The sequence below is a fragment of the Pollachius pollachius genome (genome assembly GCF_949987615.1).
Source record: "Pollachius pollachius genome assembly, chromosome: 2".
Classification (NCBI taxonomy): domain Eukaryota; kingdom Metazoa; phylum Chordata; class Actinopteri; order Gadiformes; family Gadidae; genus Pollachius; species Pollachius pollachius.
The window spans coordinates 41194021-41220345 of NC_136935.1; the positions used below are offsets into that span (position 1 = coordinate 41194021).

A 26325-nucleotide genomic window follows, 5' to 3' on the forward strand; every position below is an offset into this window, starting at 1 on the left:
AATCTCCCACCAACTGCTCTCCTTTGGATCCCCTTTCAGACTTTCCAGGTTTGACATATGGGAGTTAGGTGCACACATTTATGTATGTACTCAGCAAGATCATCTACATGGCTGCTGGCAGTTTAAGTATATCCCAAACATTTGCCAGTGAAGCCAATATATTTTCGGATTATTCTATTTGTTAACAGGCGAACATGAAAACTAGCGATTCCATTGTGTTTTTTCTTCTTCAAAAGGTTGTCACAATATTTTTGCAATTAGCCTCTGTCAATTTCAAGATTTATTCATGTGAGGCCTCATTCTATTAAAATTACAACTTAATTATGCAGGAAAAAATACTTGGGAGTCAAAATGCATTTAATGTTTGGAGTAATCAAACATTCAAACTAGATAAAACTCCAGAAGCTAATGCATACGGCCCTGTACAGAGACAACACCTGCTCTATTCCACCAGTATCCTACGACCCTCATGCAAACCCAACACTCAACATTTTGACGACATTTAACCCTGCATATCGTATGATTCGTGCCCTTTTAATGGCTTCAAATAGAAAGCTTAGGGACATCTGCTCAGAGCAAAAATCAAAAAGGACATAGGGTGGCGGTGAAGGGAAATGAGGTGACACAAGGGGGGCGTGAACTCCAACGACAACGCACATGCATAAGCAGCTTGTACTCGCTTAGAAAATATGGTTGCACGTGTTCGTGTTCAAACCAAAATGTCTGCAATTTTTTTCTGTAGCAAGAGCCCTATCCTCTACCTGAACCTACATGCCTGCTGTCTGTCTAGGAAATGGTCAAGGGGCCCTGACATGGGATTAAATGGTCCGTCAATCCCCTGGTGCTCAACACGGCGTTTGGCTTGCCATGGATTTAGAGAGCAGCCGGAGAGCAGAAGGTCCAGGAGCGACCCGACATTGGGGCAGGGCAGAAAGAGGCAACAGGATGAGCCAAGGGTCGTGACCTTGATGCACTGAGCCCACGACACCAGGGGCGTTTAGTGGTCGAGCTTCAGTCCGTCCTCTTTGGACAGCCCGTAAAAATAGTAATCAGCCAATTACCTAGAGGGACTTTTAGGAAAAGGCTGTTTAGGTATTCTCTTCAGGACATGGCACTTACAAACTTAACCTTATTTCTGGCCAAGTCTCAAATTTCAGGTAATTCAAGAATGACTCTGGGGACATAGAAAAGACAAACACGATAACAAACATTACGCGAGCCTAATCAGAGGGAACTGAGTCTAATTACCGTTGCTACATCCATGCCATTATCACATTTGGTTCCCTTTGAGTGATTTTAAAGACCTGAGACTTTGATGCAACATAGGTAATGAAATCAAATAATGAGACTAATGCCTCACTGGGTTCAAAATATGGATATCGAATCTATATTGTAAAACCGGATGTTTTCAGACAAAGAAACAAACCTTAGACTGCAGGTACACAGACTTTGCAGTGTCTACCGTGTATTAACTTTTTACATTCAGTCTCACTGGTCTGAAGGACAGCCATTCTTCACAAGGGATCAGTGGCTCAGAAAGTAGACTACAGTATACATTGTAGCATACGAATACAGTTAAAGAGCAACAAATAAATCACCTTCAAGCCCTGCAGCCTTGTGTAAAGTTGTCACTCATCAACCCATGCAAGCCTTTGATGTCCGGCAATGTGTTTTCGTGGCAACTATAATAACACCAAGACTAAAGCAGCACGTGAAGGAGGCTACGGGTCTATTTTAATTTGTTATGGCATTCCAGATATGGAGGCCTCTGTGGCCGCTAGACTGAATAAAGGGGACTGGTAAAGGCAAACGCAAGTCAATTTAACAAAGCCAAGACCCATTTCTGGAAAGATTGAATGTAATCATAGTTCTTACATACCATGCCTGCAATTGTGTTGAGAAATGAAGACTCAAACCAAACTAGGATACATTTTCCCTGGCTTTTATGCTTTTAAAAAAATGATTCGCTTTCATCCATTTCGGAAGACAGCCGAACATCGGCAAGTAGCTGAAAAACTGATCTGTTCCAATGCAGATGCTTTTAAAACTTATTTGGTCTTCATAGGGTACATATTTTATGTAGTTAATAATTTCAACCACAAGGGGGAACTCTTGCCTTAAATGTAAGAGGACATAATCCAAAAGAACAATAGTTCTAAATATGTTTACGTCTTACAATAAACTAGATCTATCCATCTATATAGATCAATATTTCTTTAAATCAATAGATATATACACCCCAAAATATGTATAAACCTAATAACCGGATGCATAAAACACGAGTTTGGCAGTAGTTTCCCTCGGATGGAAGTCATGAATAGAGGAGGTAGCCCGATTCTTACCTTCTTTTTGTTAGGCGAGCTTTGGTGTGTGCGACCCGAGTCCAGGCTGTGGACAGAAAGATTGTTCCTGAGGGAGGGAGAGCGCAGTCCATCCTCTCCCTCACCGTCCTCCTCTTCCTCCTCCTCCTCCTCCCTCCCGCTCTCAGATTGTTCAAAGTCATCACTGTCTTGGTCCATCTCCTCCTCCTCGTCCTCCTCTTCCTCCTCCTCGTCCCCCTCCTCCCTCCGACCCCCCTCTGTCCTCTCCTCCCCTTCCTCCTGCTGGTTGCTACTGTTGTTGTTCTCCTCTTCCTCCCCCTCCTCGTCCTCCTCCTCCCCCACCGACGGCTCGCCCTGCGCCCCCGGCCGGTCCTCCCCCCACATCCAGCGGGCTCCTTTCTCCCCTCCTTCGGCCTGCCCGTCGGCGGGGGCCTCGTGGCGGCGGGGCTCCTCGCCCCCCTCCTCGTCGGCCCCGTCTCGCCGGCCGTTGCTGACCCCCGACTCGCCGGGCGCCCATGGCTCCTCCCGCTCCCCGTCGACCTCCGCCTGAAAGCAGATCAAACAGGTATGCTTCATCTGCAGCCTGACACGGACTGGGGGGCTTAAAGCGGGATTCAACCATACTGGAGACCGCCAACGTCTGTCCTCTGAAAGGCAGGCTGACACATGAAAACCTGCAAGTGGAAACGGAACAGCAGCTGTTCAGGGAGTGCACGGCACCAAAAACCCGTCAACGCTCAAAGATATAATGCCGAAACGTTGACTCCGGCAGGTTGACAGTTGAGACGTTTACACGAAATCCGGGGGAAACACGATGCAACGTCTTGTCGGGCGTACAAACAAAGACGGATGTGTTGGCTCACAAGAATGATCGTTCTCAGCCCGTCGGCTGAACAGACACCAAAAACAAAAAACACAAAGTCAACACCTTCCATATCAAAAGCGAACAACCAAAGAGGACGTTACCCTGAGCTGCTGCTGCGGTTGCTGTTCCTCCTCTTCCTCCACCACCCTGTTCATGTGCTCGTCTTCATCGCCCCCCTCAGCCGCTGCTTGGGGCGTCTGGGCCGCCGAGGGGGCGTTACCTTGCGCCGCAGGACCCCCGAGGCCGCCCCGCCGACGCCTGCTGCTGCCCCCCGACAGCAGATCCTGGTTCATTTCCAATAGCCAGCTTGCTACCTCCTGAACCTTCACTAGGCTGTCTGAAGAAGAGAAGGGCTTGGCATGCTGTGGATGTAGAGGGAGGACAAGACACAAAGAACAGGAGAGGGCGATGGACCAGAAGAAAGAGGTGGGGGGGGGAGAGAGAGAAAAACATTTGAGTTATCGTTCTGCTCATGAATTTGGACTGAAATTTCAAAGTTTGACAGTAGGATAATATAGAAGCCCAAAAACCAAAAGAAGTTGGAGCGCATAAAAGAGTTGTTTACTCAAGGCGTATTTCTTCCAGGCAGTGTATTGTTTCGCGGCAAAGTGATATATTATCGCTTATCCCCCCCCCCCAACCCTCCCCACAAACACACGCACACACTCAGTCACTCTCTAAAAGACAGCCAGAATAACCCTGTTCATCTTTATTCATGGCACAGAAATAAAACAATGGACATTAGCATTTGTGCCCGGGAGCCCTAGGTAGAGGAAGAAACTAGAGCCAGAAAGTGAAACAGAGAGAGACAGCGAGCGACATAGGGAAAGAGGAGTTAGAATGGTGGGAGTGAGCCAGTTCGGCTTCACATTAGAGTGTTGGATCATCTGCCACACATGCAGACAGACAGAGGCTAGCCCAGAAAGCTACCGGTATTCCAACTCTGAGTGTAGCCAATAAACAAAGCCCAGTCCATCAGACATAACCGCCAGCACCTGGTTCAAATGTGCAAAGAACTAGGACCGGCAGTTGTTCCTGCGTTAGGGCTCGTCTGAAGGCTTGGTGGAAAGTGACGTGCAGTGTTTTCCTCAGCAAATCATGCAGTTTTAAAATCATTAAATCCACTGCTACTGACATTGCGTTCACCAGTAGGCCTTTATGTCAAACATGCTCAATGTTTTTTATGACTCCAAGTCCTCGTCACTGAAGTATTTCACCAAATGTTTTTTTTCTATTAGACTAGAAAGTGTTCTGGATGGCACTGGCATGTCATTACTGACATTTGCCAAGTGCTAGCTTTTTGATGAAGGTCTGCATGTTGTGTCATTTCTGCAAGAAAGAGGCGTTTTAAATGTCACATTATCGAATGGTAAGGGCAAAGAAGTGTTGGCTTTTAGATTTGACACAGCCGTTATCCTCCAGTTCATCTCACTATGGAATTGTCAAAAAACTAAATTAAAAGCAGCTCTTCAATGTTTCCCAATGAATTTGAAAAGCCATTTGTGGGTTTCAGGAAATTAAAGTTTCAGTGTATTTTCTTTTTAACCAACAGATGCCTCACCTCTCATCCCAGGCAGCCCTCCTCCAGCTGAGCTACCATGAGTAATCATCAAGTCTTAATTGTAATGCAGTCGTTGCCTGCTATTTAGTAGTTGGTTCTGAACAAGCTACACAGGCTACATTTCTAACCATCTGAAAAATAAAAGTCCACTCATCTGTGGCAGCAAAAGATGTATGCACAAACAAGGCTCTAGAGTTCCTATATATAGACTATAGAACGTTTGATAATCCTAATTAATTCAATCATAACGAACTGGCATTCATGAACGGGCTGGTCGTGATTAAACTGCCCTGTAGGGCTGAATATCCTGTATTGTGTGACTATCAACAGTAACTTCATGTGGCCTGTCTGTGGTAACTATCAAATCACACAATTTATTGCAGTCTAAAGACTTTGGGCCAGCTATTGATTTATACATTATAAAACAATGACAGTAGTGTTGTCGTGGTAACCGGTGTCACAGTGTTGGATGTGCCACCGGTGGGATTTTGTTCACACCGTCATATTGCCATTATTAAGGGTACTACGAAATCCGTAGGTCCGTGTTTGTTGTTTAAAAGTTATATAAATTGGCATACTTGCAAATCTACTGAAATTACTCAAGGGATGCCAAGGATGGGCCATAATCACCCAAAGGTGTCGCTTTAATCAGTGATTGAACCTCTAGGGGGCTGCTATTTCCACTAGGAAAGTGCAACACATTGGGTCAAGACATATTGTTGTAATGTGATGACTTTAAATTTTTGTGGCATGAAAAATAAACTTTGTACAGTTAATATATCAACAATAATAATCATTTTAATCAAACTGCTATGGAAATTAAAATCAGTGGATCGATTCTGTAGCGTTTTTCTCCACCGTCTCAGATCCAGACAGGGAAAGATACGACAATGTGATTACCTTTTTATTAACTATTCAAATGTTCGAACATTCAAAGCTTTGGAGTTATGCATTAGGGCCAGTCTTATATGCGGGAAACTCAAAGTGTAGAAAAAGGAGAACACCAGCTGAAATAAGGCTTCTTCTTATCAATAAAACAGGGCTTATGACGTTTAATCAGCTACATCACACAGGCCACAAACATGTGTAGCCTCTTTAAACAGTGATACTGGGAAGAGGTAAGCAGTGTTCTGAGAAGAACATCCACCGGTGGGGAAATGTCCACACCATTGCAACACCAATGAACAGACAGGTATTCCTTAGCACGAGTGCACGCTGGTACACAACATTTTTTGAGCCTTGTTATTTTTTAATAGATAACAAATGTCTGCTTTCAACCAGTACAAAAGGAATTTCACCAGTCTGGCATCAAACATGACCGCAGCTGCTAGTTATTTATCAAAGAATGAGAGTGGTCGTTTTTCCAATTGGCAATGGGACCAGATTTGCCTGACTGTCTGTTGAGGAACACTGAAAAGATACTTCATGTGCAACAGATTCTAACAAAAATAAGCTCAAAGACCAAAATAGCACGTGGCAACAGGTGTGTTTGAAGACACATCTACAGATCGTGTCTCCGTGTATGAGATTCCGTTTATTCCAGCTGGACAGAGCAGCCAACCCAAATGTTTACAGAAAAAATGGTTTTGACAGGGTTTCTAGTAATGTCTGTTATTTCACCATATGGGATCTGCTCTAATAGATGTGAAAAACACCCATTTGTACAGCCTGCCAGTGTCATCATTTCTTTCCACAGGGAAACAACGTCACCAGTTAAAAACAGGCCCATGAGAACCTGGACCAGTTGGGACATGACAATCCCAAACCAATAATTTCCCGCAATCTGTAATATTTTATTCAGGGTATAAGCATTTCCTCCCACTTCCTTCGACAACTATGAATATCGACGACTCCTTGGTGAAGGGGCTTTGACCTTGAGCTGGCGGTGTCTCCAGCCCTGTGTGCGCGGCCTTGTCTCCTCCTGCCTCTGTGGTAGCGTCACTTTGCTGGGGAGCATTAGCCCTATCTCAGATTGCACAGGAGCCCCTGCGGAGGGCTCGCCTGGTATTGTGAGCTTGGCAGAGGAAAGGCTATGAATAGCTTCAGATTGGGTCCTGCCATTTACCGGTGGAAAAAGGTTATTTTTTGTAATTGGTTTCATACACACAGGAGTGAAGTGTGTCTTTATTGTCAAACAGCCATGTGTAGTGTACAGAGGAAGAGGAAGGTGAAAGCACAAAAAATATAAATAAAGGGGGGGATGCTGGTCACATTGGTGGTAAGAAAAAGTAATTTCCATCTCATGAAAGCACCACAATGCAGTAATATTATCCCTTTAAAATACTAAAAAGATAGCCAGTGGGCAATTCATTCAAGTCAGCTATGCAATAACAAGACAAAACAGATCAGTGTGTTTTTACCCTTTTTCCTCCGACTGTAATCTAATAAGATTTAATAACCCACGGATTTCAACGGCATATCTCACAATCCACATCACGCTGACTGCTTTATTCCCATTTCCACAACTGAATAAGAAAATAGCATGGTGTGTTAATATAAGGTTACACACACACACACACACACACACACACACACACACACTTTATATAAGCGGTTACTGTAGAGAGCTGTTCAGAGGTCAGGAACGAATTGAGGCTCAGAGAAGGTGTGGAGGGCAGGGGAGATTTTTGCTCTCTCCAAGAGATAACACGACTCAGGAGCATGAGGGAGAGGAGATGGAGGGGAGGAAGTAGAGGAGAGAAGCTGGAGGAGGGAAGGTTCTCCCCAAACCCACAGCTATTAGTCAACTAATAGGGTTGAGGCAGGCAAAAAGAGCATCCGAGTTGCTTTTGTCAGCGGGAAAAATGGCACCGTCCTCCTAACAACCTCCCACGCACCACATTAGTATAAAAGATATGACACAAAATCATTTAGGCCTCAACATGAAGCAAAAACAAAGCAAACCCGGGAATTAAGTAACTAGTGTGCTCGTCTACAAGATAGAAGGTCTATTGATCCAATGCCCGTCGGCTGAAACCTTAGAGCATGCAGGTTTTCCTGTCTTTTACCCGGGGATAATTAGCATGGCATTAATGGACTAGCTGTTTTAGTTAGTGCCAAGCTATCTGGCAGCAGAGTGACCGTACCGGGTGCAGCTGCTGATACACATGGTTTGGGTCTTGAGTCAATGTTGTAGACCAAACTGGCACTCAAGACACAGTCCAATCCCAAGCTGAGGTGAATGAGGAACACACACACACACACACACACACACACACACACTTAAAGCCCATACTGTTGGGCTCTGTGAAGTGAAACTATTCATTCGCTCAAGGGTGTATTTACACCTCATAATAGTATGCAAGAACAAATCCTTTTTCTCACTCCAGCTCTTTCCGACAGGTGTATACAAGACGGTTTGCGTGCTTAGTCTCACGGAAACACGGGTTACCTGAGTTGTCAAGTGATCCTTGGTGCTGGCGAGCCTTCATATTTATGTGAAGGCTCTTAACTGTATTACAAGAAATGAAAGCTGAGGTAAATACATTTCATGTAACTATTGCTTTCCTCTTAATGTTTTTTTGCCAATGTGACAGTATTTACTTTCACCGGCAACAGGAAAGAAAAAAGGTTTAGCTGTTTCGGTTCCTTTAAATAAAAAGAGGCACACAAAAAAATCAAAACACGACTGGAAACATTCATGTTAAATTGAAAAATACAAATATGATGATATTCATCCTGCCATCCACTAACAAACAAAAGCATTGAATAGAATGACGCAGGGGGCTCATTTGACAAGTGCCGCTATAAATAAAAGGCCTAATGGCTACAAGTATCCAAGCGTCTACATTTCTCAACAGAAGCTATTAATCGATGAGTCTATTTTCAGCTAGTGCCCTATGGAGTCTCAGCGGAACATTGTGAAACCTTAACTCCCCAGTTGCTTGACCGAAGGAAGTGCTTCTCCCCACAAGCCAAGCCCAATGTTTCCATTAAGGCCCAATCCACACAGACTATTACAAACAATAAGGGGTTAAACCCTGCTTTACATTTACCTGAAGATTGCCTTAGTTGATGATTGAACATTGCACATCTAAAGTCATCACCTTTCAATGTAAATTTCCCATGAGACATCTCGACATCCCCATGATAGCTACTTCAGGTACATAAAGACAAATCCTTCAGATATATTATAACTATCTCAACAGCAGAAAATCGTGATAGAGAGTTGGCCCTGAGAACAGGCGTCTGAAATCAACGTCAATCAACCTCTGAGGCAGTCATGCATTAGGGGCAATAAAACTGATTCAACTCAGGCTGACTGATGAAAGGAAAGCTTCACACAATTGAGAACAGGCCCAGACAGGCAGCCACACATAGAAACACAGCCATCAACCTCACACAATCACAAGCACATACACACATGTACAATAATCTGATCCATTAAAAGAGCATTTTGTCTGGCTGAGGAGCTTGCAGTAATCTGTGTTAATCACAAGCATAGAGAAGCCAAGCGTTTGAATGACTTTTCCTTCTGAATGCCGGTCTAGGCTGTTGTCAAGGCAGCGTGACTGCCCATTAAAAACCCTGGTTCCATTAAAGGATCAATTACTGCATCAGTGCTCAGACGGCAGCTCCCCTAGAAAGCATGTAAGATGTTGCCGTTTACGACAAAACCTCTTTTAATGGCAGGCCCCTTTATCCAACTCTGCACGCCACACACAACAAAAGAAACGGTCAACATGGCGGGACCATTCGTGGCACCAGTTATCGTAACACCCAAGAACGTTGGGTTTGCCTAATCTGGGGCGAGCAGGCGATATGGGTTACCTGGGCTAGGCGTGGACGGTCAGTGGCCAGTCTGTGCAGCTGCTCTGAAGTGTGGCTGCAGGAGAGGAGGTCTGAGCAGCACGCGGTACGACTCAGCCTCTTCATCAGTGAGGAGATGAAGCTGCAGCCACAGCCACACATTGACTCACTCATTAGTGGCCCGGTGCTCCAGGGAGGGGAGGAATAGAGGAAAGAAGCGATGGAAACCCAGGCTGCTTCCTGGTGCTAGCCAACGCTGCCACCAACCACCCCGGCCCCCGCCCACCACTACCGACTCAGGTTGCTGACGGAAATCCACAGGTTCTTTTTCTATTTCTTTAAGCCAGCGGGCTTCCTGGGGTCTTGTTTTCATTCAAGTCCCACAACACAGACTGCACTTTAATCCGCAAATCAGAGTCGCCTTGCGCATCGTTCCTTTGCCGGCTACTTCCAACTCTCTCTCTCTCCCTTGTCACTCGGCTATACACTACTGTATAGCGTTCGGTATAGCATCCCGCCTCCTGCCTGAACAGCTCCTCCCCTCTCGTCCGCCAGGGATTCTGCTCTGAGCGCTGCTAGTGATATCTCTGGATGCAGCACCCACAGATGCTCCGTCTCCAGCCAGCCACTGTATCTCTCCTCTCCGTGTGGTGGAGGCTGCCAGTCCCTCCGTCGAGACGGTTGCAACGGCAGGGGAAACCTCCGACCGACTAACCCACGGGCTCTGGCACACGGGCAGAAACCTGCTCCCCCTGGGTGGCAATCAGGAGTTTCATCGATCCACAAAGAGGTGGGGAGAATATTATAGGACATTTTAGCAACCTTGCTTAGACTAAATAAACTGGCAGGGTGACGGGGAAAAACTCCACCCATTTAATTTAACCTGTATTTAATGTGTGCTTATTTTTAGTGTTAGAAGCCAGCCATGTATCGTTTTAAAATGTGATTCCATATTATTAGTTATACAAATACAAATTATTAGTTATACAAAAATGGTATTTGTTGCCAATGTCAATAAAGTTTGTTTTTGGGCTCTAGGGTGCGGGTGAGGAGCACAGGGACGTACGGTTATTGAATGTCTGGCAGCTCATACATGGTTATTACGGTGATAAGACTCAGCCCTGCACACCGAGGAAAACCTGACAACGGCCTGAGGACCGCAACAAAAGCGGCAATGTTGAACAACCAGATTACCATTAATTAATGATTTTGCTTTGGGCTAATTCCAGCATTTGCGATAACAATGCTTCCTTTTTCAGCCCATTACCCATGACTACCCTCCCACCCTTTTCATTTGGTCCTCAGCATACGTCATTGCTCCAGCGGAGGGGGATGCATTCATGGTCCTCCAATTGTTTAATGTTTGATTAGCCTGCTAATTGAAAATGGGAGAATGGGCCAAAAGGACAATAATTTCAGTCACTTCATTGTGTGGGGTTTATCCATGTCGTTTGTTTTTATTTACAAGACAGAAGGGCAGCGATATTAAGCTGCTACACTAAAATAGATAATACCTAACCATTACATGAAAGGTAAAAGGATTTTTTTCTTAGGAAAGCGAAAAAGGAAGCCGGCAAGATATATTTGCGCTTGTCTGCAATTTGTGCAATTAAAACGAATGCCAAGCGATATCTTTAGATTAGTGCATGTCTTACCCGCATTCAGCCTAATACCAAATTCATTATTGTCAGTCCAGAAGGGGAGTTTGCTGGGTTAGTTCCGTTGGCATGCAGAGTTACAGTAGCCTTGCTCCTGTACATGCAATCTACAATTGTTCGGATAAGCGACTATCACAGCATATTGGACATCTTTGAAAAGTAATCCAAAGTATTCCCCTCACATGTCAGTATCTAGGCTACTGTAACTTTGCAAGTCAAAAGCAGCGGCTAAAGTAAATGCTAACCCAGTGCACAATGATGAATTCGGAATTAGCGAACTTGTTGGAATCTGGTCATTCACAGCTATATCATCTTCAATAGTTCAAACCTGACCATACTAAACAATCGACTGAGCTTTCCAGGCAGAGAGCAGCCGTCCACATCTCTAGCTGTAGCTCGACCGGCCTGCTCTGTATTCATCTTGACGTGTGGGGGATCACTGAAGCATGCACTTGGGGAAGCAGAGATCCGTTAGCCTCTGCTTCAGGTGAGAGTCACGATGAGGACATAAGTGTGCCGCGACTATACAGCCCCCATCTATATTTCAGTGAGAGGCTGCTTCCTGCAACTGCCTGCGATGGTCTCAGCGTAGAACACGACCGAGGGAGCAATTATAATGAGCAGTCTAGTGCCGCCGACCGACCCCCCCACCCCCCGCTAGGCACCTGCATACTGCTGTGCACATCATTGTGTAAGCTGAGGCATTTGCAGCAGCGCAATAGGTAGACACTCGACAGTGATTCACATCCAAAGAACACAGTGTTATCGGTGAGTGTGTGCGAACCCTGTGTGGTACCAAACGTACATACTCTGAAGCACTGGGAAAGTAGATCATGCTTTCTCTCTTCGTTTTCTTTTTTTTAAGCACGCATAGATCCAGGTCAACACTGATCCATCCGCCAATATATAGGGTGATGATTAATGCAGGGAATAATTTTTAATTATATTCATGTCCACTTTGCAAAAGTATAACAGCAGCATATTTATGCATATCTGGTAGTGGCCATATATATATCCCTTAAAATCATTCTATTCATTATTTCTTCTCCTTTCCTCTTCCTTTGCTATGATCGAGGCATTAGAGGACAGTGTGGTGGAAAGGCATCCTGTTAATTATTGATGAATATTGCCCGTCAGCATTCTCGTTCCATATTGATCCTCAGAATGTGTAAGTAGGGGTGAAAGCTACTGGCCATACAAGCCTGGCGACAAATGCTATTGAGTTTAGCTTAAAGGTTTGGACGAACCATAGTGAACCAAGTTTCAAACAGTTAAAACAGCCCCTTGCACAAGTAATCCCTTACCACTTCAAAGTTATTTGCAGTTTCTTAACTAAATCCAGTGAACCAATTCATTAAACCCAACAACTTGGAAGTGAATAAACTGGAACAGGAAGTTTAGACCGAATGTGGGGGCATTATCTTGTCACTAATCCAGTAACAGACTTATAAACCGGTGGTTGGCAGATGTTTCATTGAAGTAATGTGGTTGTATCTGTTGCTTATGGGATAAAAGCGCTACAGAGGTTTAGTATACCGTGAACTAAATTTCTGGCTGATTGAATGCGTTTCATCTCAATTTCTGTTCACAAAACCAATACCACATGCACGTAACGTACATAACCATTAAGACCGCACAGCCACGTTTAAAAATACCTACATTAGAGGAGAAAAAACTATTGTTACAATTATTACTGCCAACAACCATCTATCTGCATGTTAAGAAGTGGTTATTAGACCAAGTAAAGGTCTATTTAAAGGCCGGTGTTTGGGGAAACAATTCACGTGGCAATAAAGTGCCTCTGAAACCAGGGAAAAGATTAAACTGAATGTTTGGACCGCAGACAACACCCCGCCTCCCTCCTCATAGCATCCATTGTGTGTGCCCGGGTGCAGGCCAAGTTATCAATCTCCTGCAATCTGAAATACACTGGCCTCCAACACCATACAATTACTGTTTCATTGTGTTGCTAGAAAAGGCCAACAATAAGGGGAGAAGTATTTTCTTGGGTTAGCTCAAAAGGCTGGGGCTTGTATGTGCCGATGCTCAAGATGTTTACTTCCAAGTCTCACCTTTCTTTAGAGAAAGCTCCTAGCCACTAACAATTACCGCTTCTAACCACTCAATTATATGGCAGTCTTTACGTTGCATGAAAACTAGCCATCTATCAAAAGTAGGCATACTTACAGTAAAAGTCTTTGACACTGTGTGCAAGGCAAAACTCTTAACAAAAATATGTCCATTATGATGGACCTTGAAACATTGTCAGCAGACTGCAGGCAGCTCGTGCGGTGTTGAATTAACCAAAACTGCACTTTCACATTGATTCTAGTTGGGCATTTATGTGGTCTTTTCGTTTACAAATTACACCAGACAATGCGCTGCACTCAATACTGCTCTACTCAGCCATTGACAAGGAACATTAGTTCCACTCAATTTAAATGGTTTTGTCTAACCCAACAGGTGTTTTTAAAAGGAAAAAGGCTATAGACAGCCTATTAAAAATGGACCATGAACACCATGAATGAACTATCGAATATCCAGGCTAAACCCTAGTATTAAACCTGGGACTGGGAAACTGAATTTCACTGGTATTGGCAACTCACCATCATGGCAATATATTTCTATCTATCCTGTTGCATATTGTAACGTTTTTACTGAGCACAATTTAAAAGGAATCGCCTCTTAAAGGGGACATATTATGAAAAAACACTTTTCCTGGGATTTGGGGTGTTGTTTTGGGTCTCTGGTGCTCCCACACGCATACAAACTTTGAAAAAAAGGCTGTACATGATTTTTTGAGCGAGATATGCATTTCCCCGCCTACAGTACCCCGCCTACAGTTGCCAAACGAGCGAGTCAGTTTCGATGCCCCCTCCTACGTAGGAAGGTGGCACAGTTGAATATTACCTTCCACTTCCCCACTCCCCTCCAATCAGAGCATAGCTAAGATCTTGTGGACCAGCGGACGAGCAGCTCCGGCGGGGGGGAACTCGGCGGCAGCTCAGCTCCGGGAGTACAATCCCTTTCTCTGCCGAACTGCCGCCGAGCTCCCCCCACCTGGGCTGTGCGACACATTGGAGGAGGAGGAGGAGGAGGCACGGAGGAGAAAGGGACTGTACTCCCGGAGCTGAGCTGCCGGACTGCCGCCGAGCTACCGTTCGCCAGACTTTTCAGCTCCCGGAGGACACCCGCCGGAGCACCCGGGAAGCTTCGGTGGCAGTTCAGCTCCCGGAGTAAACCGCCGGAGCTGCCTGACTGCCGCGGTAGCCGGACGGCTTCGACGGCGGCCGGACTGCCGCCAAAGCTCCGGCGGCAGTCCGGCAGCTCCGGCGCGGGGAGCACGGCGGCCGTCCGGCTGCTCAGCTCCCGGAGTACAATCTCTTTCTCCTCCATGTCGCGGTTCATGGACTTCAGAGAGTCGAGGCCAAAGTTCCTTTCCCCCAATTCTTCTCAACCATGGCCGAGATAACCCCCACTACGGGTCTTTACTTGTTGTGGAAGTACCAGAAACATCAGACGCAGTCTTTATGATTCATAATATCATCCGAGGTGCACATAGCTTTTGGCCGTGATATAGATATATTATATAAATACCCATACATAATATTATTATTATTATACTATATTATATAGATATAGAGCTCCAGGAGTCCGCAAACGGCAACAATCCCTTCTCCTCCATGCTGTGGTTCAGTCTGACAGCTCATTGGTCAATGGGCAGCAGCTCAGTTGCATTAAAGCTGCAGACACCAGAAACAGCGCATTATGAAGGGACTGAAACAGAGGGGAATAGCGGTAGGCAAGATTTTTTTTCCTAAAAGCTATTTCCAGCAAACTGCTTCAAAAACATGTTTTCTGGAACTCATATACTATGTTTACTTGTTGGGAAAACACCATAATATGTCTCCTTTAACACACTGAACTTGCATTCAAATTCCAAGGGCAAACCTTTATATGATAATAGTCCCAACACACATTATGCAGTGTCACAGTTTGACAAGTTTCCCATGCAGTTATCTCCTTCCAGCTTGCATCATTAGGTTAAAACAGTCAGCTAGTGAAAACAAGTCTTGTGACTATGGGCTCAGCTCATCTGTACAATAAAACATCAATAATTCTGTGTTGTACTCCTTGTACTGTGGCCTGCGATTTGATTTGGTTTGCTGCACTTCAACCCCCTAAAACGTGATCTGAAATGTATTACAACTGTGCTCATATAAGATTTATGCACCAACACTTCTTTGGGCTTCATTGCTTAAACCCGACAGATCCTGTCGGCAACAAGAAAGAAAGTGGGTCAATGTGTCGCACATCTAACCGTGCAGATAAATTGAAACATTCCGCTCCTGGTGTCTTTATACAAGGTCATAGAAGGTCCTAAAGGTTCAAGGGACAGCATTATTGATCTAAAAACCGGAGAAAACGGACCTCATCGACCGATAAGCACCATTTTATCTCGTGTGTATCATATAGTTGTGACAGATGTCTCTTGTAGCTTTTCTGGTCCACAACTGAGAGCAAAAGTTTCTGGATGGATTGACTTGAGCAGCAGTTGAAATGTATAGGAGTGTTTGCAAATCTATGCAAAGTCTTGAGTGCATAACGCATACAAAAAAAGCTAACTAAAATATAATTCACTCACTTTTATTCCATCTTTACCCCTATATGCATGCTTTACATCCATGCCAAATTAAATATTTCAAATATAAAACAATTCTACTGGGCATTATTTTCTGCACTTAACCGATATAAATATATTGTGGATGTGAGTATATGCATTGTGCACCATACGCTCTCTGTATATCATGCTATGATTTGGTGTCTGGAATAACAAAACTAAATGCGATTTTGTTATGGTCAAACAAATATTTCCAAATTTAACCAACACCGGCAGAATACTGTGAAGACGCATGCCTAACAATGCAAATGATCTGTCACGGAACTAGGGGTGTAACGATACACAAATTTGTACCGAACCGTCACGGTTCAGGCACTTCTGGGTGGTTACATAGCTGGATCACGGTTCGTAAATGTGGCGTACATAGCATTAATATGGCGAATGTAAAGACTTGTTTAGCATTCGCAGTTCTCCGTCAGGATGTCGGATACGCAATACAATCCGCCGCCCGATCGATCTTATATGTTGACTACAAACCATGCAAGTAGTGTTGTAAATAAACTTCTAAAGCTTTTCAAATCTTATTTGGTGTTTCATTGGTCCTTAATGTGCAAAGTAAACAATGTACAAAGTAAAAAGGTGTAAAGTCAAACCGGAGAAGTGATTCCGGAAATTATTTTGTTAGAGGACCGATCACAGCCCTTGCCGTCTCCGTTGCGTCGACGGATAATACAAAATATTGGATGCGCACGTAAGCTAGGGAGAGGGTCTCCGACAGGCTCTCCATCTACAGAGAGGGCTCTCTGTGTCTAAGTACAGCACTAAAAACATGCACACCCATTTGAAAAGGAACCATCCAGGTGTTACTATCACCGTTGCTGTGAAAAAAAAAAACGACCTAGCTGACGACACTACTTCAGCAACCCCTGTCTGGGAATTCAGAACGGGCAAATGCCATAAGAGTCTATTGTTGTTTTCATTGCTAATGATCTACGGCCATTCTGTTGTTGACAAAGAAGCAGTTATTTTAAATGTTCCCCTTAACTATGAACCGTACGTTCTGTACCGTGACTTCAAAACCAAGGTACGTACCGAACCGTGACTTTTGTGTACCGTTACACCCCTAAACGGAAAAACTGATTATTTGAGTATCATTTGAATAATAAACAACAAGTGTGCAGGCTGGCTCCTGATTAGGCCTGCTGAAGAGGGTTTACCCGAGTAGAGTGCACTCTAGTGGGCAATGGACCAAACAATATGAATACAAAAGTCATTACAAGACAGAGCAGGAAATGATTATTTCCCACTGTTGGGCCTAAAAATAGAAGAAATTGCATAAATGGCTTATGCTTGAATCAACTCGTGATCCACGTTAGTTATGAACAGTTACATTTTAAAATAAATCAAAAAGGAAAAGGTGTTGCAAAACTCGGCGTGAGTAATTTAAGAGATTTGAAGATCCGTAACATTATTTATGCCATGAGGGTAGGGAAAGCAAGGAGTGGCACACTGAAGTTACTACATCCTGTCGGCGTGACACAGGGAAGGAGGGGACGCAAGAGCCGAATGTGTTTGGGAAATCCTGCTGGTTTATTTTTTTTAAGAGAGTTTCCGAAGAATGAATGACTTCAGAGATTGACATACTTCCAGTCGTAAACAAGTAAACAACCTCCTTTCTCTGCAACAAAGCTTCTGCTGCACACAAGCTATAATTACACATATTTCTGAATCATTAACTACCAATTGACATCAGGCCGATAGTCTGAGTGTAGTTCTGCAAGCATCGTTTCACAGGTAATTGCTGTGAAATTACCAAAATAGCTGTTCTTAGAGGTCAGAAGCTAAAAATTGACCAAAGAAGAAAAATTCTACGAAGAGCTACCAACCACATTCTTAGGCTGTGGGGCAAAAAAGGCAAAACAAGATTTAATTTAAACCTAAAAAAAAAACAACTATGCGCTATGGTTATGCATACTAAATTAACACTTGTTGATGAAAACAGGTTACATGTGTAATCAACACCATTGATAATTCCATGCAGGGTACAGATGACATTTAACCACAACAGTTCCTTTTCTTTTTGTACTGAAAATAGAAATGATTGAGATGCTGTCCGCAATACCTTGCCAACTGACTTGTGGATTTATCTCTAAGAAGTCTGTCCTCCACTTCTTCTTTCTTTCTACATTATTCAAGGAGCTACCAGACAAGTTTCCAACACTTCAGTTGAGCCTGACAAAGTGATGTTTGTTTCATGTGTGTCACTGGCTCTATTCTAGGGCAATCTTCTGACACCATCTTCAGCAGTCAGGAGTCCCGTCTGCTGTCAAACGATTAGAACACCAAGTCAGTGGTGTAGAGATTAAAATGGAGGGAGTATGTTAATGAGCTAGCAACTTCCATTCATGGCTTTTCCCCCCATATATAGTATACTGGCCCGGCTCAAGTCTGTTCAAAGTGGGCTTGGTGTCTCCATTAAAACAGGGCAACACACAAAAGGTGTGTCTTTTAACTGATGACAACATACACACACACACACACACACACACACACACACCGTGTAGCATATTTCGTTCAATAGCCTACAGTAAATAGTTTTTAATTCGTTTGAGTGAAATTTAATATATTTGGGTTTAATTAAAACAAAATTATATCCGTGCTGATTTATTCTTTTTGACGTTGCATATCCGATTCTTTACTTTCTTATCCAAACATAATATAATATTCCTAAAATCTCCGTTCATTTTACATTAGTTTTTTTAAACATTGGACAAGGTTTTAAACGGAGGCGGGTCAGGCCCACAAAAATATGACATGTGTTATATCCGAAAGGGTTATGTCAAACCTTAAATATATTACAAATTTTGGTGTGATTTTTTGGCTTGCCAGATAAAATGTTTCCCTCATTGGGATGGGGCATTTCCATTGGCCTCCATATAGGCCAAGCTGTCTGGTTCATTCGATTTGCATGTTAAACTAACATTACATCATGTTGAACCTTTGACCGAATTCATTGAGTATTTGGGGATTTTATATTATCAAATGGGCATACTGAAAATGACTTGACTATTTCGTACTGTACCCACGAGAGTACTTCGCAGTACCTGGTCGTTTTTTATTATCCATGTGTAATCCACATTCTCTAGAGTCTGCAAATGGAAGCTCTGAATTATTTAGAATGAGTGAGTAAAAGTTAGCGTCCTGGTTAGGGAATGGCACATCCCCAAATCTCAGTACACCTCCATTGTTTCAAGCTGTAGGCACTTTCCAAAAATGTATTTCAAGTATACTTTATTGAAATGTGTATTCCATTGGAAAATATCTAATTTTTTTTATGATTGAGTAACGATCTATGTTAGCATTGGGAAGTATGCAAACATTTATACCTACTTGATTTGGTCAGTGTTCTCTCAAACAGTAAACCAGATAATAAATCATCAAAAGATAGTTATCCCCACACTAGTGGTCATCAATATCACACCAATTCAATTGATTGACTGCAAAATACAAGAAATGTTATACAAGAAGCATTTCTTTATCCTTCACAGAAGTTATGGCTGCCTTAAGCACCTTTTTAGTGAGACTCCTTTGGCTTGCTGCGGAGTGTTTGGGTTGCCAGCATTTCCTCGGATACTAGCAGGAATTTAGCGGACAATGGCAGCTGCAAACCTGTTCTACACCGTTTAGTAGCCTAGGCTTGATTAAAACCAAACAAGAGCATTCATCTTATTTAAACTCTTGATTACAATAATGGTTAAACTAAGAAAACTTCTTTCCCATATGTTACCTATCCATTGACGCAAGACGTTACATATTGTGATATGGAAATTAAAGGACAAATGCGTTTTGGGATAGCGGTGAATACCAAACCAATAATATAAATTATTCAGACAAGATAACATTTCCCCAAGACCTTTATCCTGTCTCAGACACCAGAGTAGTAGTTTTAGAGGTAGGGAATGTTAACACGTTGACATCCGAGTGCTAGGACACACTATAAAATGCAGGAGTGAGCAATGCTGGGCGCTGCTATCACTTTACCTTTAATTTGCCCCACACGTGCAAACAATGAATAATTTAAACTCACTCCTTTTGTCTTTGAGGAAATATGCTACAAACAACCAGCTAATCGTGCCAAGGATGACACGATAGCGTGATAGCGTACCATTTATTGTTAAAAAAGGATCTAATAAATAAACTTTATTGAACCAACAACTATATCTATTAAAAAAGGTCTGGCTGGTAGCCCAATGACGATACGTCAACAAACTGCATTCATATGCACTTCCATGTACGCACACTTGCTAATTGCTCTGAACTTCCTGTATGAAACATTCCTGAAAAAATGAAAGCACAGACAATGGAGTTTATGAACTTCTTGTTTCTCTCTAGTGTGGCAGGTTTCTTTGTTACCGGAGGAAAAGTGTGAAAGTGCACATCCTGCATAAAGATGTTGACAACAATGAGATCAAGGGTGGGTCCCTCCATACATCCTTCAAGATCCATAATCCCTCATTGTAAAGGGTGACACAGGGAGTTCACATCCGTAAAGAGGGGTTTGGTTTCACCAACAGTCAGGACACATGATCCACAGATGTACAATGCTACATTTTCTTTGTCTAGATCTATTGACTCTATTGGCTCTGTGATTTGCAAGAGTGTATTGAAATTAATTTGTTTAAATCTTCCTCACAACAATATGGATATAAAAAAGGGTGATTGTGAAATTGGAACTATACTAGTCTACTGGACATATACTGGCGACAATTACTCTTTAAAAAAAATTAAATAATAAGTACGGTGCCAAGATTTCAATTACAAACTTCAACCTTGAAATTGACCCCCAAGACAAGAGGAATAAGGGACTGAAAACCACTATGAGATTACTCATCCATCACACAAACCTGACAGTCGCGCATTTTGAGCATATGCAGTACGCATAACACCCCTCTATGACCCTTCCCATATTGTTGAGGATTAAATGGAGTAAAATAGAAATCTTTACTTACGATTGTGTCTGTGTTTGAGTCCCCTCCAGGCCGGTCCCTACCAAGAGGGCTGGAACTGTCTGTGTGTAGTAAAAAAAGAGGGAGGGGGAGAGAAGAATGGAGAGAGAGACGAAAGAAAAGGAAAGTGTAAGAAGCTGTTGGTACACGTGTTAAGCAATCAGAGAGTTCATCACATAATAAACATGGCATCAAGCAGACAGTAGGAGAAGGGAGGAGGGGGAGAGGGGCGAAGTGAAGGGAGGCCAGAAATCCGAGATCAGAGCGCAGGTCCTCCAAAATGAACCCCAGAGAGACCGTACATCCACTCTCCAACCAACGTGCCAATCCTGAACACTGGTCCGTGATCACACTGAAAAGTAAACGATGTGGTGTGCATGTGAACCAGTGAGGTACATCACATCCTTTGTGCTACCCCCTTTTAATACATTACTGCGTTATTAATTAAACAATCTACATTTGTAACCATGATCCTACTGCATGTAGATGTGACTTTATAAATAAATACAAATGTGTGCAACATTACCAACTCAATGTTAACATTCACCAACATGGTTTTATTAAAGAAGACTTTACTGAAACACATTGAAATGTGGAAAGTCATGAAAACTCACAATCAAGAAGACGATCTCAAGCTCTGTGGGCCCCACTCCGAGGCCCCCAAGGCCCTTCTAACTACTCCCACATGTTCAACATGGTAAGCATGAAAAGAATGTGGCAGATAATGTGACCCAGGTAGAAAGTGCCTGACGAAATCATTAAGGCCTGGCACTGAAGGCATCAAGAGATTGTACAAAACAATGCCAGACAGTGAACAGATATTTGCACAATGAGTGAGGCAACGTGCATTGAGTTGTCGAATGTTGGTTTTTCAGTAAATATGTATAAAGGTTCATTCAAAAACAGCTTGTTTGTGTTAATAAAAAATAATGAATTGCAGTCGGATGGTGTTTGGACAACAGCCCTGGATGAGGACACAGCGATCCTGAGGAGTGAGTAAGGATGCAGAGACAAGCAGCCCAGCTGGTGGACATGGGATAACCGTGAGACTGGGGGGGTGGTGGACACAGGGGAAGAACTCATTTTGGGCTTTATGACTCTGAGGCATATGGACTTTATTTGCAAATCAAGCACAAGGGTTGCAAAAGTTGCTAAATACTCGCTGTTCGTTATGTAATATAGTAGCAGAAGGCAGCTGGTGGATGTTTGAGTACCCAGACAGAGGGAGTGCTAAGACATGACCAGCGAAGAAAAACATATATAAACTAGCCAGCTGTGAAGAAACACATTTGAGTCCAGGTCTCTGAGGGGAAAGACGGAAAGAGAAAAGGTCCTTTTGTTGTATAAGCTTCAACTGGCGTCAAAGAGGCATTGAGCATAATGATAAAGTCTTGCCTGTGAGCCATAAGTGAAGTCATTGCTTGAAGCATACATGCTGTAAATAGGAAAACGTTAGAATAGACGCAGAGAGCCAACATTCACAACATATAGCAGTAAAATAACCACCAAATCAACAACCAAACTGCTGAACAAGTGATCCCAATATAGAGCAAATGCTGATCAGAGGTCAGCAGGTTCATTCAACGCTTTGGACACGATGCAGACTAGGGGCAGCTGCGAGAACACACCAAACGGCCAATCCTGGGTTTTCAGAAGTGTCTGAATAAATAGGCTTATATTTGGGTTTACATGTGTAGAGTAACCCGCCGAAATTTCACAGAGAAGTCCAGCAGGGTTGGGATGATACTTTAAAAAAAAAAATTGATTGGGGAAGGGGGGGTGGGGGGATGTAGACACCTTGGTTGCTTAGGGACCACGCATGATTTGGAAATGAGAACCTGAGGAGCAGTTGGACCATTATTTGGATTATAAAGTGAAAATAGAAATACTGTTTGGCTTGGTCAGTTAAGGGGGAGGTATAGTGAGGAGCAATGCTGTGCAGACTAAAGCTTTTTTGCTGTTAGGAAATCCTGTGCAAAACCGAGGGCACAATCTTTTGTTGAGAGACATCTTGACGTAAAGCAGAAGGCCGTTTGCTAATTTTGCGCTTAATAGCATAAGGATTTTCTTTGTTGTGAAAACCTCCATTAACCTGTGCTCTCCAATAACTGAAGCCTATCAAAGTTCGGTCAATCCTGACTAAAGATAGCAATGAAACAGCAACAGTGATCCAACATGTTTCCCCAGTTCCCCGGAAAAGACTACCATCAACATCTTTGGTTGAAGTGGACTACTTGCCTCATACACCAACAACAGCAGGCTTGCATTTTATATCGAAGAACTCAGTGTTACATGTTCCCAATACAAGAAGGAGGAAATATTTTGATTTCTGTGTCAAATGGTAACCCAGAGGCTTCTAGGAATAGAACTCCATCTCCCAGAGGGCTTTGTGTGAGGCAATCGAGGAGGTGGTACAGTTCTATCCTTACAATTGGAGGCAGCTCTCCCTGTATGTCCAATATAAAAAAAAAGCCCACACAGAATAATGCAGCAGATTTTGGCCACAGGCTAACTAATGGTTCCTATTGTGTTCTGTGAGAAATATCTGAAAGATTGTGCAATCATTTGTAACAAAATGTCCCTTACACAATTGTGTGGATGCAAGAATAATCTATTCAAAGGATGTGAAATTCAGGTTTATAAAATGTATCTAGGATCATCTGGGTAACGTGTTGGGATTTCCTCCTCTACCACTTGGTACATGGAGCTACACAATCAACCCATGAAATAATGGTTTAAATTGACATTTAGTAGACTTCCTTTAAAAATATGAGCCAACATTAGGAGTTATTCATCTTGATTAATAATCCAAGCAGTAAAAAGAGTGAGTGAGTGAATATATATATCTTCTACAAACCTGGGTCCCTAAACTCTTGCCCCATACACCGAGGCAGGACACTTGCCCAGGGCCTATGAGGCTATAACGGGGCAGATGGACAGGGCCACGGTAGCTTGCGATTACATTGAGTTAGCCTGGTAATGCCTTTGCAGTGCAACTAAATGCCTTTTAAATTGGACAGCTGGCATATGGATTAGACGGGACTAAATAAATAGTCTAAATATAAAAGTCCAAAATGGTTCAACCAGTTGCTGACAGCTCTGCTCAGCAATGCCTAGCAAGCCGGCTGCAGAGGTAAGGGGTTTAAGATCTGACTAAATGTTTTAGGAAATTCATTCCTACCGGCAAACTGTCTCTCACCCATTCCATTATACACCAATTTAGTAGACCGACGTCCTAGTGAAAATACTGGCCGTGCCAATGTGAATGAGAATTCCTACCCAAATCATAAGACTCACTAGAGAGCCATGTAAGAGAGCCACAACAAATTTTACTGATTTGAATGCAGCATTTACTGAATCAAAATGACGTACTCTGCGGTTGTATTTACATATAGAACAAGACATTTCCATCCAAAATTCACGGCTTGTGACCAGGACATTTAACTTTCCTACCGGTAACTGAGCTCCTCTCGCGTCTCTCCAGGTCTGTAAGCACACGTAGTGGCGGGTAAACACAGGATCTAAACTTGTGGATTTGTTTGTTTATGGGCTTCATTGGAGAAAATACCTAACAAAACCAGGTTTGCGGATGATTTACAACTAGACGTAACCAATGTCAAGAATTAACCTGGGGTCATAGCAAACCGGCAAAATCCTTTAACCATTAAAAGTGATCCTCAGCAGTTAACTTGGATTTACTCCAGAAAAAAAACACCAAACTTTTTCACATTACCCAGTCTCACAATAAGCACCTTTGAACTTATAACCTAGAGCTAGTCAGAGCGCTGGGGTCTCTAGGTGTGTTAACTTACAATAACCTAACCAAGATAGGGTTATATTCAGTAGGTGTGGAGGCTTGGAGGTTTTAAGAGGCTGAACATACCAAGGCAGGTAAACACTTGATTAACAATAAACATGACATGGCAGGTTAAATGAGAGCCAAGACATCAACGCACAATATTGAGACAGAGATGAGCCCATTGTATTCTGCAAGAGACTCAACCGAGTTGAATTTATTTATTTCTTATTTCTTAAGTGTTTATCTGTGGATAATGCGTTAATGGGCCTCCCACAATTGGTGTAGCATTTTCATATTGCATTTTTCAACAAATGTTGGAAACTTGCCAAATGACTTAGAATAAACAATGCAGGTCACTCTCATCATGAAGCATTATATACAACGCAGCAACTCAAAAAGGGTCAGATGGGAGCTTGTGGGCTTGTTGAGCTTAATGAGTTCCACTTGAATCACTTCTGCATTAACCAAGGAGAGGGTGATAACAATGGAAAAGCCCAATATTTATTGATTACCAATAACTGATTTCAGACCAATTTGTTGATGGGGGGGATAAAAGTATCTGTATCACAGTGTTCTCTACCTGGTAGCCTAAATATCACGCCAGTGCAGTTTGTAGGAAATAAGTGGGTTTCACATCCACCCATGGTCCGAGTCTGACTCTGTTATAGTGGAGCTTCAAAGTAATAGCGGGTCACAACCAGACGAGCTACGGAGCACCGCGCAGGGAATGTAGAAGACAGACGACAGGTCGGAAACTTAGATTCTAGATTATCTTATGGGTTTAATATAATGGGTCCCGATGGAAGACACATTTGACTGTCAAATAGTTTGTAGCCGAGTAAATGTTCACTAGATAACATATTCAGTATTAGTAGACCAGCAGTCATCCTTAAGTTGGACAAGTTCAAAGTGGGGAAAACCGGGGTGTTATGACCTCCTGACTTATACGTATTATGGTCTATTAAACCATGCAATTATTATAACGGAAAGTAACCCTGACTATAATTTGCATTCATAAATAAGGTTATTTCGAACCCAATATAGCCTATCACTCAAAAATACAATACCCTGCAAATAATGGAAGTGTTTTTTTCCTTGTGAAAGTAACGCCAGCAATTGTCCAACCAATGAGAATTTGGTCCACAAGTGCATATCGACCAATCGACCATCTGATCAGAACTTGACAGCTCCAGTAAAATCCACACACTTTCATTTTTCATTTCATTTTTCAGGCTTTAGCGTTAGGAGAGCGTATCCTCAAGTGGGGAGAGTGTGTGGAGTAGTTGTAAACTACGAAGCAGAACAGACAAAGACAGGGAAAGACAATTCATCAATCAATTCTGGAATGTACCCCCCTTTCCCTTGCAACTGCACTTACAAACCACTCTTCCTCCAAGTTTAGACAGTTTTCACACCCTTTTCAATAACATAAATTATCAAATTCACCTTTTAAATCTAATCTGAATTTAACAAGCCAGTTCGGTTTCTGATGAGACTATTTTATAGTACTAACGGCAAACTGCAGTTAATGGTAAACATCTTTATGAATATACAATAGAGTCCAAACAGTCCTCTACAGCACTTACATTTTTTTTGATTGCAAAGGAAGGCAGCCTAATCACAACAAAAAATCATAACTTTACAACCAACCTAACCATTACAACAACAATGTTGCAACCACAAAAACATTAACAGTAATTGTGATACACCAATATAGAAAGAAGGACTGCTGGCTTCTGCTACTT

General features: G+C 42.9%; 1 protein-coding gene across 1 annotated transcript in view; it reads right to left on the reverse strand.

Moving 5' to 3' along the window:
• Positions 1 to 26325, reverse strand: part of fbxw7 (F-box and WD repeat domain containing 7) — an 83662-nt gene that overhangs the window by 52137 nt on the left and 5200 nt on the right. The window contains exons 2-4 of the mRNA XM_079729314.1: positions 20785 to 20843; positions 3288 to 3548; positions 2343 to 2867 (exon numbers count right to left, since the gene is read on the reverse strand). Coding sequence (XP_079585440.1) covers positions 2343 to 2867; positions 3288 to 3479 — 717 coding nt within the window. The 5' untranslated portion in view covers positions 3480 to 3548; positions 20785 to 20843. The remainder of the gene's footprint in view (positions 1 to 2342; positions 2868 to 3287; positions 3549 to 20784; positions 20844 to 26325) is intronic.